The sequence below is a fragment of the Rhipicephalus sanguineus genome, chromosome 10 (assembly GCF_013339695.2).
Source record: "Rhipicephalus sanguineus isolate Rsan-2018 chromosome 10, BIME_Rsan_1.4, whole genome shotgun sequence".
NCBI classification, from domain to species: Eukaryota; Metazoa; Arthropoda; class Arachnida; order Ixodida; family Ixodidae; genus Rhipicephalus; species Rhipicephalus sanguineus.
In genome coordinates, this window is record NC_051185.1 from 27,817,143 (window position 1) to 27,833,139 (window position 15,997).

A 15,997-nucleotide genomic window follows, 5' to 3' on the forward strand; every position below is an offset into this window, starting at 1 on the left:
TTACAGCACAGAGGGAGAAAAACAACAGAAGAATGCATATCTTGTGTTATTTCTTGTCTTTGTCCTCTTGCACTTTCCTAAATATGAATTCCACGCCAATTAAACCTATTACCGTGTAACCATGCACGCAATATTCATGTGAACCAAACTTGTCTCTTTATTCCAACCACCTCCAAACTGAGTAACAGAAGCACGGCAAAATCCAAGTGTATTCTCCGCACTCGAGTTGTTTGCATTGTACTTACAACGTTACTGCAATGTGAGCAATTGTCACAATGCGCTCCCTCTTCTTCAGGGTGACGGGAAGCGGCTCGGCTACAACTGGAGCCTGCGGCCGAGCCCAGACAATGTGACCATCGCTGTTCCGCTTCGCGAGCACGGCTGGCACTTGCTGGACGACAAAGGACGCCCTCTGAGGCCGGTGTCGCGCGAGGAGTTCACGCTCGCATTAAACGACATGGAAAGACTGCTCCTCAGGGCGAAGTACCACTCTGACCAGATTGAAGGAGCGTGAGTGACATTCTTTCAGCTTTACGTAGGAGTCCGTGTTTTGTCTTTTCATGAAAGTGGGCGCTTTCTCGTACTGCCATAAAATGAGCTGGCTTCCACTCAGCAATTCAATCAATCAATCAATCAATCAATCAATCAATCAATCAATCAATCAATCAATCAATCAATCAATCAATCAATCAATCAATCAATCAATCAATCAATCAATCAATCAATCAATCAATCAATCAATCAATCAATCAGTTTTTATTATTACATGGTCGGTTAATTACGACGTATAAAATATACAGACAATCCAAAAGTACAAGATGGCAGCACACATCGTATTGAATAGTGAAAGCAGGCGTGAGTCCATATGCACGGAGGATTTAACCCTTTCCCTAAGAAAGACAAGCTAGGCTCGTCCGCATTGAATGAAGCATTTGGGGGTGCCGCAATTAAGCTACTCTGATTCATTTTGACAAGTTTTCTTTGGCTTGAACAGATGGTGCAGTAAAACAGTAACTTAAAAACGCGTTCAGAGCATGCGTTTTGGTCAAGAAAGGACTAGATTCTGGTAAGCGGAATTAGAAAATGGCGTCATCCTCAGGGTGTGAACGACGCGCATGTGCCGGCAACAGTTCTGCTCGAAAAAAAAAGAAAAAAACGCGTTTGCCAAAGTTTTGAAGAATGAAGTATTTCAGTTCTCTTGCGGGTATGGCAGCAACTACACAGAGAAGCATATTTTTTTCTGAATCGTAGGATTTCGGACGACGACCGCATCTCAGTGAATTGCCAGTGGATGCCGATTGATGTAAACAAACCCCCACTGGCGCGTCCAAGGCTTTTTTTTCACACGCTCCCTCGTCCTGCATAATTTTTTAGATTTAAGACAAATTTTCTGCGCCGGAAACTGAAAAAATTACGGCACTTTCTGTGGTGCAGTGCAGTGAAGCCAATCATCTGATTATATTAAAAAAATTGCTGGTATCTTGCGAATAAAGTGCCTTTAAAGGGGTCATGAAGCACCCCTTGGGCTTGTTGAAAAAACACATCCTGCGGAAAGCTGACACGGCTATGAACTGTTCTGCCAAATATTACAGTCGTGCGCGCCGCGTAAAGGCCACAAGCGGAGCGCGAAGTTGCCGTTTCCCCAGGCACCCTCTTTTCAAACAGAGGCTGGTTCTCACTCTCGTCGGTGGGCGGGGCGTCTGCACGTTGACGTCGCGGATCTGCCAGTTTATGTCGCAAGAGACATAGCGTGCTTATTGGCCGATAGCCGACGTAAATCGAGAGCGGCGTTCAGACCAGATGCGCTTCTTGCCATGGGGTGCCGCCACTTGCCGGCGCTGCTCTCCTCAGTACATGGTAGCCGCACTCGCACACGCGAATCACAGCGGGAGAGCGATCACGTTTCATGACGCACGCTGACGTAACTTCTTTCCCCCGTGCCATCCCTCCCTATGTAGCTTCCAGTGCGCTCGTCGGCACGAGAAAAGAGAGAAAGCGCTGATAGCATGCGCCAAACCCCCTTAACTCCGCTCGTTCTTGATGGATTCGAGAAATTTTTGCGGCAATCGGTTCGGGAGGCAGTAAACTCCGATACTGAGGTCATTAGATCATTACTTGGAAAAGTGGTTCATGACCCTTTTAAATAGTTTTTTGAGGTGCTTCAAGGCATGTAGAATCAGATAGGCAAATAAAAACAATCGGTATTTTTGTATCAATTTTGGCCCAAAAAAAAACGGTAGGGAAGGGGTTAAAGATTCCAATGCATTGGTAAGAGGTGTCTGCAAAAGCTAAAAATTGGTCAAAATTCATGATAACAGCATGACACAAAAGGGGTTACTGTCCATAGTCTTTCCTGAAAAATGCATGAAAATTCCCAAGATTTCTTTATCATCCACATTGGTTTGCTTGTAATGCACTTACTGAAAAAAAGTATTACCTAGATGCTCTATTTTATCGTACTCCATTAAGACATTGAATAAGAAATTGCATTTTGAAGAACACACTTTTGACAAGGCATAAAAGACCCCAGCACCCAGCAATGTTCTCTCAGTGCATGATATTAAAACAAATGTAAAAATATGTGGTACCTGCCCAAATTCAGCACTACGCAGTGGGATGGGCTGATGCACACCACTCATTCTTAGCAACTGAAGCAGTGAAAACTGCGGTACGGATGAGTAGGGCTCATCCCCGACTGTTGCTACAAGTTTGTAGAACTAGCACTGTTCAGGCTTGGGGGTTAAACAGTTAAAACAGTAAATATTACGCAGTCTGCGATCACCACAATGCCGTCACAACCGTCGCCATGAACACTAATGTCCACCGGATGTCGCTGTTCTCTGCGGGTATGTTTAGCAGGCCCATCAGACTCGTTGGTCGACTCATTGGGTTAGATTTGGTTTCACCGCGGTATAAGTATGTCTTCCTGAATAAAAATATTCCGGTTGCTAGGTTGCTAGTAGCACGACGTCCTGTGTACTTCTTTTCGTTGTGTGCCGTTTTCTCGCGCCCCTCAGTCATCATGAACAAATACCAACTCTCCCAACTTTTTACTTTACTCATCAGACATCACACACGTGCATGTCTTTTCCTTTTGTAATGATCGCTAGCTTTATTTTTGCCTTCTCACGTGTGTGCTGTGTGCCGTCGCATTATTATGGCGATGACCTGGGCTTACTGATGCTTATGTTCAACTCTTCCAGCATGCATCACGTAGATCTTCCCAAGGCATCCAAGACGTCGGGAACCGTGAACAAGATGACATCGGTTGAGATGTGTCAGTGCCCGGTTGGCTATGCTGGCCTCTCCTGCGAGGTAAAGGATGAAAAAGCTTTTCAAACATCTCCGAAACAGCAGGAAAGAGAACTTTTTGATTAGTTAGCTGCTGCTTCTGATTTGTAAGTCTGCACTGTATTTGACGTAACTACCTCATTGTCTTCAGTCTACTGTATTCGTGACAAATTAAGTGTAAGGGATGTAATGCAATATTCGCATTACTCGCTAACCTTCACATTCTTTTGAAGACAGTATTTTATTCAGACTCTTTCACCCACTTTCTGTAACAAGGCATGATGTCAATGATAATGTCTTACCGAATTCAACCATCGTATTCGCTTGCACATGACCAGCATTGGCTAATTTTGTCCACTTGATGGCTACTTCTTGGCTACTACAGGCTGTTACAGCAGCAACACTGTCGTCATCCAATCTCAATCTAGTAATTGAGTTGTCTACCAATTAAGGAAAAATTTTTTTGTGTGTAGCACTGAGTGACTATAATGCAACAAATTATTTTTGGTTAATAGGCAGTCTTCAAACTTGATATTTCAGTGGTGGAGACTGCATAACCAAGCCAAATTGAAATGTGCATCTGGGAATTCTTTATCATTTGTAATTCGTATTGACTTTTCTCAGCCGAAACCTTACCAGTTCAGATGGGTAAGGGTTAATCAATATGCCGCTGGAGTTACAGAATGAATAACAAATGCATAACTGTAGGACATCCACTTTCATAACTCATTTTTTTTCTAGGACTTGTGAAGATTGGAACCACCTTCCTGCTCTCATTGCAGACATTACTGATCAACCTTTCCGAACCATTTTAACTAAGAGTAAATAATTAGTTTACCTTATGTCTTTTGTTTATTGTTTTCTTATGTTTCCCTGTGTTGTATTAGTGTTTGATACCACTCCCCTCTGTAATGCCTTGGCCCTGAGGGTGCAATAAATGAAATTAAATGAAATAAAACTGTGTAAAAAGCTGCCTAATTAATGAGGTTATGTGTGGATTCGCTCGTTTCTCCTGTCCGTTTCAGCTGTGTGCCCCCGGCTATCGTCGTGTCAACAACACCTTGCTCGGCGGGCGCTGCGAAAAATGTGACTGCAACAACCACGCCGACTCGTGCGATCCTTACACTGGGAAATGCGACGTAAGCCGCCTAAAATTTCTACATCTTTACTCTCTGTTTCATATTGTCATGGACAGTTTGACTTTGTTGATCTGTACATTACACGACAAGCCATGCACGGATGGCAGATGAGATCAGATTGGCTGGTCTGAGCTGAAACCAAGGCCTAGCCTTGATTAGCACGAGGAATAAGTACACTGAAACTTCGCTATAACAAAGTCGCATTTGACACGAAAATAATTTTGCTATATCTAAAAATTCGTTATAAGCGTACGTTCGAACCAATGTAGCTATTACCAAGGCTATTCTTCATTTACTTTGTTATAACCGATAATTCGTTATATGCATGTTCGTTATATCGAGGTTTGAGTATATATTGAGGTGCTAGCACTAAGATGTTCGGCTGTAAGAGGCATCTTGCTTGAAGAGACACTAAAGTGAAACAACGAATCAGTTTAGATTGATAAATTGTACTCTGAGATCACTAATGTCGTTAATTTCGTCATCATAGGTTTATTAATAGAGAAGAATATCGAGGTCAAATTTCATGTTTAAATTACGTGCCAAAATTGCCAATTACGTGCCAAACGTGCCATTGGCTCAATGAAATTTCCTGAAGCTTGGTTCTATGTTAATTCTGTGTCCCCTTCGGAAGACAATGTACTTCCTTTTTACTGATTAGGAACTACGTAGGACCTGGTAGACGCTGTCAAAATATATGACGTCATGGCGTTTGATGCTGGGATTTCAAGGCGCCGTCGCCACCAGCATTTTCTTTTCGCGCGTTTTCTCGCTTACCAAGTGTCTTTCCATGTGAAGCGTGGTGATTTTGGTATTGTGAAAGAGTAATTTACTAATATGAGAAAAGTCGTTTGTCTCTTTAGTCTCCCTTTAAAGGGGTGCTGGCACAAAAATATTCAGTTGTCGTTTTTTTTTTTGCGCCAAATGAAAGGCCAAGCACTCAAGAGCCTAGAAAATGTACTGGTAAGCGTGAGTGCACCGTGAAAAAGTAATTACAGTGTGTTTTTAAAAGTTAGTTTCTGTTCCTGCTGTACCCTGACGTCACAACATAGTATGAGCTTCTCGTCACGTGTCTGCGCCAGATTTCGTGACGCTTTCATGGCTGCTCCACTGCATGGCTCCCTGCGTAGGGGACGCAGAACCTCCAATTTTGAATGTTTCGGTACCTGATGTCATCGCAACTAGCCATACCAGTGTGTAAAGTCACCAGAATTGACACTGCAGCCTGACATCACGATAGTGTCAATGTTAGTAAGGGTACCATGCGAAAATTGACTTTAATGTTAAAATAAAATATGCTATCAGCATTTCTTGAGGTTCACACTTGCACAGAGCTGTCTCTCTCTACAGGAGATTTGTATAGCAGAGTAAACTCCCCTTCAAAAATGGATGTCAGTAGCCCTTTAACACCCAGTTTGTGCTGATTGTGCAATTGGAAGCATATAATATAAATTTAATTGGATGCATAGTTGTGTGGCACATCATGTACTAGTACTTCAGATGCTGTGATTGGTAACCATGCATGCATTTCGGTTCCAAATTGCAGTACAGTCAGACGCAGGAGCTCTTGTTGGATTCAACACTCTGTACACGGCGTGCGTAAAGATTTGACAGGCATGCTTGTCTACGACTCGCTTGTCTATCAACAGACATTCTAAGCTACATATCTGGCCAATCACCTGTGATTGAAAGTGCGATCCTCAGACGTGAAATCTGCATTTCAGTGGGGATATATGATGCAAAAATCCCCATGGCCTTGTGGATGAATGGTCATGATTAATATTAATTGAGAGCCTCTAACTGTGGCCTCGTTACAATTCCTCTTGCTTTTGGGACATCAAGGGAATGCTAAAGTCAAATAGGATTTCAGGATAGACTCAAACTAATCTTTGAAAATTCTATTATTGTTAACTTTGAGATCACATGTTCGTTATTAGAAGATCAAATGAAGGAAACAGTTTCTTTATTTCATGCCGGAACCCCAGCGCATGTATGGATGTGTGATGTCACGAATTTCAATGTATTTTTTCATATTCTGGCCATTTTTGTTAGATAAAGGGCCATGAGACTTGCCATGGTAATTCTTTTGCTTCCTTAGAACACAATGACATCCCTATTTAACCATAAGATAATGTAATATAGTTCTAGCATTAGTGTTTTTAAACCCAATGAATGACCCACCACGGTGGTCTAGCAGTTATGGTACTTGACTGCTGACCCTAAAGCTGTGGGATCAAATCCTGGCTGCGGCGTCCACATCTCAGTGGAGGCAAAATGCTGGAGGCCTGTGTGCTTAGATTTAGGTGCGCGTTAAAGAACCCCAGGTGGTCGAAATTTCCGGAGCCCTCCACTACGGCGTCTCTCATAATCATATCGTGGTTTTGGGACGTAAAACCCCAACGATTATTATTAAACCCATTGGATGGATGAATGAGTGAGTGAGTGAGTGAGTGAGTGAGTGAGTGAGTGAGTGAGTGAGTGAGTGAGTGAGTGAGTGAGTGAGTGAGTGAGTGAGTGAGTGAGTGAGTGAGTGAGTGAGTGAGTGAGTGAGTGAGTGAGTGAGCGAGTGAGTGAGTGATCAGTGAATGGTTGGAGTGAGTGAGTGAATGAGTGAAGTGGTTGCAAGGTCCCTTTCTCTTCATATTTTTACTTGTCATATGTGCATCCAGCTGTAATTAATCATCTTTAGAAGCTACACATTTTTGTTCAACCTTATATCTGTTATTGCAGGAATGTCTGCACAACACGACAGGTCCCAACTGCAATGAGTGCTTGCCAGGTTTCTATGGCAATGCAGTGCTGGGCTTTCCAGATGATTGCAAGCCATGCAGCTGCCCTCCCGGGGCCAGTCTGGACGACCTGCCCTCCGAGTGCCGAACGATTGTCACCCCAGCCGGAGAGAGTGACTACATTTGCCTTGAATGCCCACCAAACCATGCTGGCAACAAATGCGAAAGGTGTCCTTGCTTGCTATTCTTTCGCCACCGTACATGTGTCTGATCGGCAGTTAGTGCGAAAACTAAAAACATAACTCACACTCGTGCTTAGTCATGCACACTAGGGGGAAATTGGGGGTGGGGGGTGCCAGTGCCCCTCATAATGGTTTAGAGGGGGGGGCACAAGTTCGAGGTCTTCAAAATTTCATTGTTTTGCAGGAAGCACGTCGAAGCTCATATGCCTCAGTTGACGCAACGATGAAGAGTACGTTGACCTTGTGTGACTGCATAGCTTTTGAAAGTGTTTGGCTGTAGTTCCAGCGTATAGCATTGCATCTCCAGTAAAATACGCAAGTTGAATATATGAAATGCACGTTTTACTTGAACTAATTCATGCAGTTTGTTTCAGGTGAGCTTTAATTTTGTGATAGGCACCAAAGACAGGGGGGGGGGATGAGTGCTGTCAGTTTATGGTGCCTCCTAATGTGAAACCCTGCACACACCATGCACAGTCGCGCTCAATATGACTTGCAACACGGGAGCGCGTGGCCTCATGAGTTCAAAGATTGCGCATGGCCTCAACTTGTTTTCATTTCAGCAACTAAATGACATTTTCTTATTTGGAATCATCCCCGAGCGCGAGAACAGCATTTAGTTATGGAAATAAGGGCTAGTGGAAGCCATGAGCAGTCTTTGAACTCGTGAGGCCACGCGCTCCCGTGTTGCAAGTCATATTGAGCGCGACTGTACTTGTGATATTTTGCTTGGACGGCTACCATACTGGTTGTGTGCATGATGTTGAAATTGCAAGGAAAACCACCAAATATTGTCCTCCTAACATGTGAATAGTGCAGGAAAAACAGAAGACGAGAAATGTGGCACACAATTCACAAATGTTTATTGCACACGGCGTGAGTGCTTGCATTGTGTGTGGCCTCCTTCATCTGTCGTCTTAACGACACACATAGGTTCTTCACAGGAAATGCAATATAAATACCAGCTAGCTTTAACTAATTCATCCTACTGCCAGAAAAATTGTCACGTACTGTGCACCAGTAAACCACCAAATCTACTTTTTTCAAACCTCTGCTTCTCTATTGTACAAGCTTTATGTGCACAAGTAAATCCTGCAAAACTCTATTGTCTTACTGTGAAAATCTGCACGAGAGGACTTGCAGAGCAGAGAGTTTTTTTTTTTTTTTTACTGAGGTGCAGCTTTTTGTTGATTACGGTGAATGGATCAACAGACATCATTTAAAACTGCCACACGCATTTGCACGGTTCGGTCACATTATGATATTCCTAGCACTTTTGAGCAATTTTTCATGAATGCTTAGTATTATAGCAATGATTACAGTGGCATGCAGGAGGCAGCCATTGAAGATCAATCAATCAATCAATGAAACTTTATTTTCATGAACAGATATATGCAAATACAGGGATTATTTGGACCGATAGCCTAAAGTGGCTAGTGGCCAGTCCAATACAATGTGCAACAAAAAAATGTACAGGTCAGCTTTGAGGTAACAAACAAAAGCAATCATATAAATACAAACACAGTAATACATTTTTTCCTGCAGACATGCATACTTATTAGCTTGCAACTAGCTTGCAAACATAGGCACTTATTTAAAAAAGAACACAATGAAAATCGAATCAAACATACACACAGGCTTACATGTCTTGACTCCACAGAAAAAATGATTTACATGCTAGGCCGAAATTACGTGCCATTTTAATCTCTAGGGAGACTGCGTTCCATATTTTTGTTCCATTAAATTGTATTAGTCTTTCTCTGTAAATATTATAACATTTGGGCAGATTTAAATTACCATTCGAAGCATGTCACGTATTACGTTTAGGAATTGAAAAAAGATCAGCAGGCAAAGATGAATTTCTATAATTATGTTATTTACTGAAACGGCAATTTTGTAGTCGTACAACAACGGAACCGAGAGAATGCGTTGTGATGGGAAAATATTACCTACTGATTCACCTTGGCTTATGATGCGTCCAAGTGATGAATGTAATCAGAACGCTTTTATACATATGCACAGTCTGACATCCAATGCAATTTTGGGGTCCTGGTACTGTGTACAGGTGCGCAGATGGCTTTTTTGGAAATCCCGCCATTCCCGGCGAACCGTGTCGGCCATGTCGATGCGGTCCCAACGCGGACACGTCGGTTCCTGGCTACTGTGACCACCGCACTGGCCGCTGCTTGCGTTGCCGTGGAAACACGGGTGGCTGGAACTGTCTCGAATGCCTGGATGGCTATTTCGGAAACCCGGCCACTGGAGACTGCCGACGTGAGTGCCCTGCAGTCTCGTATGCCTGCTTTAGTTCAAACGAAGCCCCGTTAACAGAGGCCCGCATTGAGAGGGAGCTTGGACCAGCGATAAGCTTGTCTGTCGGGATTGCACAGTTCGCCATTTGAGAATTGATTCCAGAATCATTCGGATATCTTTGGAGCATATAAATTTGTCACGTGCTTATATTGGCAAGCACTATATGATATCCTATGATTTGCTATATCCGTGATGGTTATATAGTCGTTTTTGATTAATGTAACTACTACATAGGCTGCTTTACTTTTCACATAGGCAACAGTGCAGCCAAATGGTGGGCGACTGTTGAGCTGCCTGAACAGTAAGAAGTCCCGAGTGTAGAGTGTTGCACAAGAGAAACAACCTAGATGACTTGGATGTCTGTGGTGCGTCTCTTGGCCATCTATGTGATTGTTTGTTATGTAGACAACTTTATTTTTGATTCATGGGCACAGTCTTCCTGGGCTGTTGAATGTATGTTTTTGAAGTCGTGTACATCGTGACGTCTAATTAACAACGTCAAGAAAAGTTGTACGCACCAGCCCAGAAATTTCCACACGTATAAGTCTGCCGTTTTGTATCTGTAACTAAACAAACAGTAGTACTGTAAGGTTAGCTGTCCAGGGTAGCAGCACATAAACACATGAGTAAATTATTTATGTATATATATAGTTCAGCGATGTGTATGGTGACGTATACACAAGGTGGCCAAACAAGTGTATTGACATGTTTCAGGTGCTTCGAGTTGTCGATTATTTCGCCTTCGCGCTGGTAATTGCCAGCTTCCTGGTTAGATCAGTCGGTACAGCGACTGGCCCCCGGAGAGGCGTTGGTCCCAGGTTCGATCCCAGGACCAGGACGAATTTTTTGGCTACTAAAAGGCTTTCTTTCTGTGCTCAGAAATCTGTATGGATTTCCTTGTGGCTTTGCACTACAAACGACTGGTTGTCAATTTTCGCTCTCTTAAAGTACATGTACTATCGGCGTCAAATGAAACCCGAACAGCGGCAAGCATTCGCAGTGGTATAGTGCGCACCGTCCGGTTATCACCATGGACAGGCGCGCTTATATGCACAGTGCTGCCCAACTGGATGTGCGTGCCTGTTCATGGTGATAACCGGATGGTGCGCACTACACCACTGCGAATGCTTGCCGCTGTTCTGGTTTCATTTGACGCTGATTGTACAAACACAAGGAAACCGGAACTTGCATGTGCAATAACAGTGGTAGTTATAGATGGCCTCTAACTTGCCCTCCCTTCATTACTCCAGCTTGTGACTGCAGCGTGACAGGCTCTGTCAGCCAGGTGTGCAACAAGACAATTGGACAGTGTCCCTGCAAGCCCAGCTTCTCGGGACGTACGTGTGATAGGTGTCAGGTGAGTCACGTGGACAGTTTGACTGGGCTAGTTGGTATTGATCCATCATTGTAAGCAGCATGAAACTTCACCAGGACCGATACAAAAAGGACAAGCCACAAGCGCTTGCTTCAAGTGATGCGCATCCCGCAATAATCGTTCAGTTGAAGTAAGTGTTATGTTATGCTGTTAGCTCATGGCTTGGTGTATGAGAGAGATCATTTCAATCACTGGCATCTGCAATATGTAGTTTCGAGAGAAGGCAAACTGGCAAGTAAACTTGAAATTCCGAAGCTCTGGTTGCTGACCACATTTCCTTTTTTTTCCCTTGCACCACATTATACATCGACCTTGAAAACTGCTTCAGGCGTAGGTCCTTTTACCTTACGCATACTTGCGCCTTCTGTACCTCAGGATGGTTTCGGAGGTGCGGAGCGTGGCTGTGCCCCCTGCCGTTGCAACCTTCAGGGTTCGGTCTCCGAGCGCTGCGACCCGATCACTGGCAACTGCATCTGTCGGCCTGGGGTGTTTGGCACCCTCTGCGATTCCTGCCTTGAAGGACACTACGGCTTCTCTCTACATCTGGACGGCTGCAAATGTGAGCTGTTTGAAGATCACAGAGTCTTCGCCTTGTATGGAGCCAAGGGAACGATAAAAAAAATGAATAACACGGTAGCACATAAAGTGTATGATGGATTCATGCATGACAAGCTCACAGAGAGGTCATTGAAGCTGACAATAGTTTTATATTAGGTCCTGAATCCGTCCTATCTGTTAATCTATCTTGTAAAGAACTTGTTTTTCTTAGGAGATAATCTTTTGCCCATGCGTGATGGCCTAGTACACTCAAACCTCGATATAACAAACATGGATATAACGAATTATTGGTTATAACGAAGTAAATGAAGAGCAGTCTTGTACCAATGGATACAGTCTTACAAATAAACATTTAGAACGAATTTTCGGATATAACAAAGTTATTTTTGTGGCAGATGTGACTTTGTTATAATGAGGTTTGAGTGTACAAGCATGGCCTAGTACAAGTGGTCTAGAACAATAAACTACTGTCAGTGGTTTTCACTCTGTGTCGTTTCGGTGTTATACAACCTTAAGACCACAAACCAAGAAGCCTAAATTTCCACTGTCGCTAATTCGTTGATTCTACGGTGTACAGTCAAGCACCCTTGTAAATAAGTGCTAGGGACCTACAAAAATTAGTTGTATCAGTCACTTCATCGCAAGGGTCATGCACCTCAAATGCTTGTGATACGGCTGGAATGTAAGCATACCTTCGCCACACAGGTTGTTTCGTTATAGAGGCATTCGACTGTGCTGATAATTTGGAGATAACGAATGGAAGAAAGGCAGGGTGGTTATCTTGTACAGTCTGCTACCCTACACAGGGGAGGGGAGAGTGAGAGAAAGAGAAAACGTGAGTTGAAATCCTTTAAGTGCACTAAGCAAGTTACAGCTTATCTACAGTTGGACACCCAAGTCTGTCATCGTCTCTGTACAAGAGCTTGCATGCCTTCCACGGCTGAGGATCTCCGAGGCCAGGCTCCATGGACCTCTACTTTGGTGGAAAGCCAAATGACCAGACTGCTAAGGGTGCACTGAAGCGTCTAGAATCGTTCGCTGTTGATCATTGACGATTGCGTGGAGGATTGAGAAGTTCGTTCTTGTCGTAATTTGAAGTTTAGAGTTGTCATCGTTTTATGACCAAATAATGGGTCTTCTTGATTTTGCTACTGTGTATAATGAGCTGAAACGAAACCAGGAATCACGTTAAGCCTATGTGTCCTGTTTCCCACCAGGGTGTGGCTGTGACCCTCACGGATCCCTGAGTCCCGAGTGCGATGAAAACACTGGGCAGTGCCCTTGCAAACCCAACGTTGTTGGCCGTACCTGTGATCGGTGTAAGGTGGGTGCATCTCTTGAACTGATTTGATTTTAATTTCTTTTTACCCGAGTAAACAACACCAGCACGACGAAAAAAGTTTTCAGGACCCACAGCGGCAGGCTAGTAATTCGCCCCTGTGGATAATGTTACTGAAAGTGTTCTGTGTGATTATTCTATGTATTTATTGCACCTGCAGCCTGGATACTGGAACCTGGCATCGCCTGGTGGATGCGAACCCTGTCACTGCAATACGACCGGCTCCGTAAGCATGCAGTGCGACGACAGGACTGGCCAGTGTCCATGCAAGCCTGGTGTTGGAGGAATCGCCTGCGATGTCTGCTTGCCAGGATACTTCCGGTTCTCCCATCACGGCTGCAGAGGTTGGCATAATATGTCCGAAACACCTGTGAGGTTCTTAGCACCAACTTTCCAACTGACACATATCTGCTTCAGTATCAGCTGACAATGACGCCGAGTACAGTAGAATGTTGATAGTTCAAATCTTTTCATTTGAATTGATGAGCAATCTATACTGCAATGCTAGATCCTGCAAAGTTTAATTTATGCGTATTTGATTCAATAAAGACTTCTGGGAGTTTCAGTTAAAGACAAAATTTCCGGCTCCTACGGGGCTACCTTTTGGAAAAATGTCGCATCGTAATGCCTCTCGCTTCAACATGTCTGCGAAACATGTTGAAGTGAGAGGCATGTTGAAACACCGCCAGTGTTATAGGTTGATCAACCCTCGTCCCCTCTGGCACGATTGAAGATGTGCAGGAATGAGCGTTTAGGTGGTAAGGCCTACACTAGCACAAAATACCGCACAGGTCATTGGGCGCTATATTCAGAAAGGCTCTCTTTAGTTCTAATTATGTTTTATTCGAACAAATTCCCAGGCCCCCCCTGGAATCCACATTATTGAGGTTCCACTTTATCATCGTGTCAAAGAAAGAAATAGGGTCTTTACAAGTGTACTAGCATTGAAGATGCTTTACGGCGTCTGTGTTTGTCGATGGTTTGTGCATTTGTTCATCACCACCAGTGCTGTTTATCGCATTTGTATAGTTTCCTCTCTTCTTGAGAAATCTGGGTGACAGTCAGCAGTGTCTTCTTTTCTACTTCTTCATGCCCCAACTTTTCATGCTGTTTCGGGAATGAGTCATAGGAACAGGGCGAGCAAGCTTAAGTCATGGCGAGAATCCTAAGAATGAAAGTTTAGTGTTGTGCAAGTAAGCACTGGTGGTGACGACCCAAACTGTGGAAAGAGCATAAACTGTAAATACTCGTAAAAGAGAGATGAGACAGTTTCAAAACCAAAAGTTCACGTGCAACGCTTCCTTTCTATTTGTCTCGCTTATGCAGCTTGCGAGCCGTGCGAAGCACCTGGGCACGTCTGTGATGAGGAGACGGGCCGTTGCATCTGCCCCAAGAACACGGGTGGTCCACGGTGCAACCGCTGCAACACCGGTGCCTGGGGTTACCACCCAGTCGACGGCTGCAAGGTACTGGTATTCTGAGCTTACTTTGTGTAAGTTACGCCTTAATGTGGTAGATCAGTTCCATGGAAGCGTGAAAGATGCAAGATGTCTTACCGCCTGTCAATAGCATACAAATCAGAAATTAAAGATAACGGCCATTTCCTAGCTCGATTAGCCTGTTTAGAAAGGAGGATGCAGACATATTCAGTGCGCCATCCAGAGACTTGGAAAGTACCGTTATGTTGGACAAATTACGGGACACAAATGCTAAAACACAAGCTTCCGGAGTTACTAAACTTGTTTAGCAACCAAAACATTGCACCAGAGAGAGATCATCTACAAAAAAAACTGCGTACTTTTTTTCAAATATTGATGGTTAATTGTATTCATAGTTGTGCAATTTTTCTCCCCTGATATTTTTAATGCTTGTTTTAACACAATTTTTTATGTTCTTTAAGTACCATTGTCATTTCATAAATCTAACACATACGTTGTCTCGTTTGCCCCTGTTAAATTTGAACACTGGTTCCTCTAGTTACGAATGTTTTCTGATACCAAGTGTTGTAGTGTGTGATTACATGATATCTTCAATGAAAATGCATTGCATTATTCCTAAATGTTTTCTTTCTTCCATGACTCTAATTTTATTTCCTTGGTGTTTCTCTGCCCTGTTTATGTACACTGTTTAATAGCCTGTCACTTTGTCTTTTTCATTGTCATTTTGATTATTCATTATGTTCAGCACAGTCTGCTGTAAATGCGCCGAAGTGTACATTTTGGGGGGCCGGAGCTAGTCAAACTGCCCGTCAGCTTTTTCTCCCTGCCTCCCTCATCTTATGCTTGATGAAAAATAAAGGACCTATTATTAAGTTTAGAAGCTTCACAAGCTGGGAAAGAGCTGCCGATGGGGGGGCAAAGCAGGAGGAGGGCTGGAGGGTTTCATTTGCCGAATCCATGCATAATGACAGATTTGGCAAATCATTTCTGCACAAGCACACCAAGTGGGAGAAGTCTCACAGATGGAAAAAAGAAATTAAGATTCACTTATTTGCAAGCAAAAAGTCACAAAGATTTTTTGGAAAGAAAACTTCTCAGTTGGAGAAAAACTCGTCCCTGTTTGGGATTCGAACCCAGTACCAACGCCTTTCTGTGGCGTCCACACCACCATCTGAGCTAACCAGGCGACTAGTAGATTGCAGCACAAGAACGGATTCATCAACATGAAACACACTGACATAGAATATGTCACATTATTTCTGTGAAAGTTTAAGGAAGCTTCATGATAGGCGACAGCTGTCATCCATCATTTTTTTCTTTTCAGTGACAGATTCGTTTTTTGTTGCAATACAGCAGTATCAGGCAGTGAAGCTTTTTAAAGTTGAAAGAACTGTTCACATAAGCGTGCGATACCTTGGTCCTATACCTCTTATATCCAATTGCCATTATATAGAAATATTTTTAATCCTATTAAGGTTTGATATATCCTGCTCTGATGGTATATACTGATAAGAAGTCTCATGCATCGACTTCCCAGTCAGCCATCAACTTTCCATCTTGTGTTTAAAAGGG

At 43.4% G+C, this 15,997-nt stretch overlaps 1 protein-coding gene across 1 annotated transcript in view; it reads left to right on the forward strand.

Moving 5' to 3' along the window:
• Positions 1-15,997, forward strand: part of LOC119407300 (laminin subunit alpha-1) — a 133,573-nt gene that overhangs the window by 53,268 nt on the left and 64,308 nt on the right. The window contains exons 15-24 of the mRNA XM_037674204.2: positions 296-510; positions 3,204-3,315; positions 4,317-4,430; positions 7,161-7,387; positions 9,467-9,675; positions 10,965-11,071; positions 11,465-11,648; positions 12,865-12,971; positions 13,147-13,330; positions 14,313-14,452. Coding sequence (XP_037530132.1) covers positions 296-510; positions 3,204-3,315; positions 4,317-4,430; positions 7,161-7,387; positions 9,467-9,675; positions 10,965-11,071; positions 11,465-11,648; positions 12,865-12,971; positions 13,147-13,330; positions 14,313-14,452 — 1,599 coding nt within the window. The remainder of the gene's footprint in view (positions 1-295; positions 511-3,203; positions 3,316-4,316; positions 4,431-7,160; positions 7,388-9,466; positions 9,676-10,964; positions 11,072-11,464; positions 11,649-12,864; positions 12,972-13,146; positions 13,331-14,312; positions 14,453-15,997) is intronic.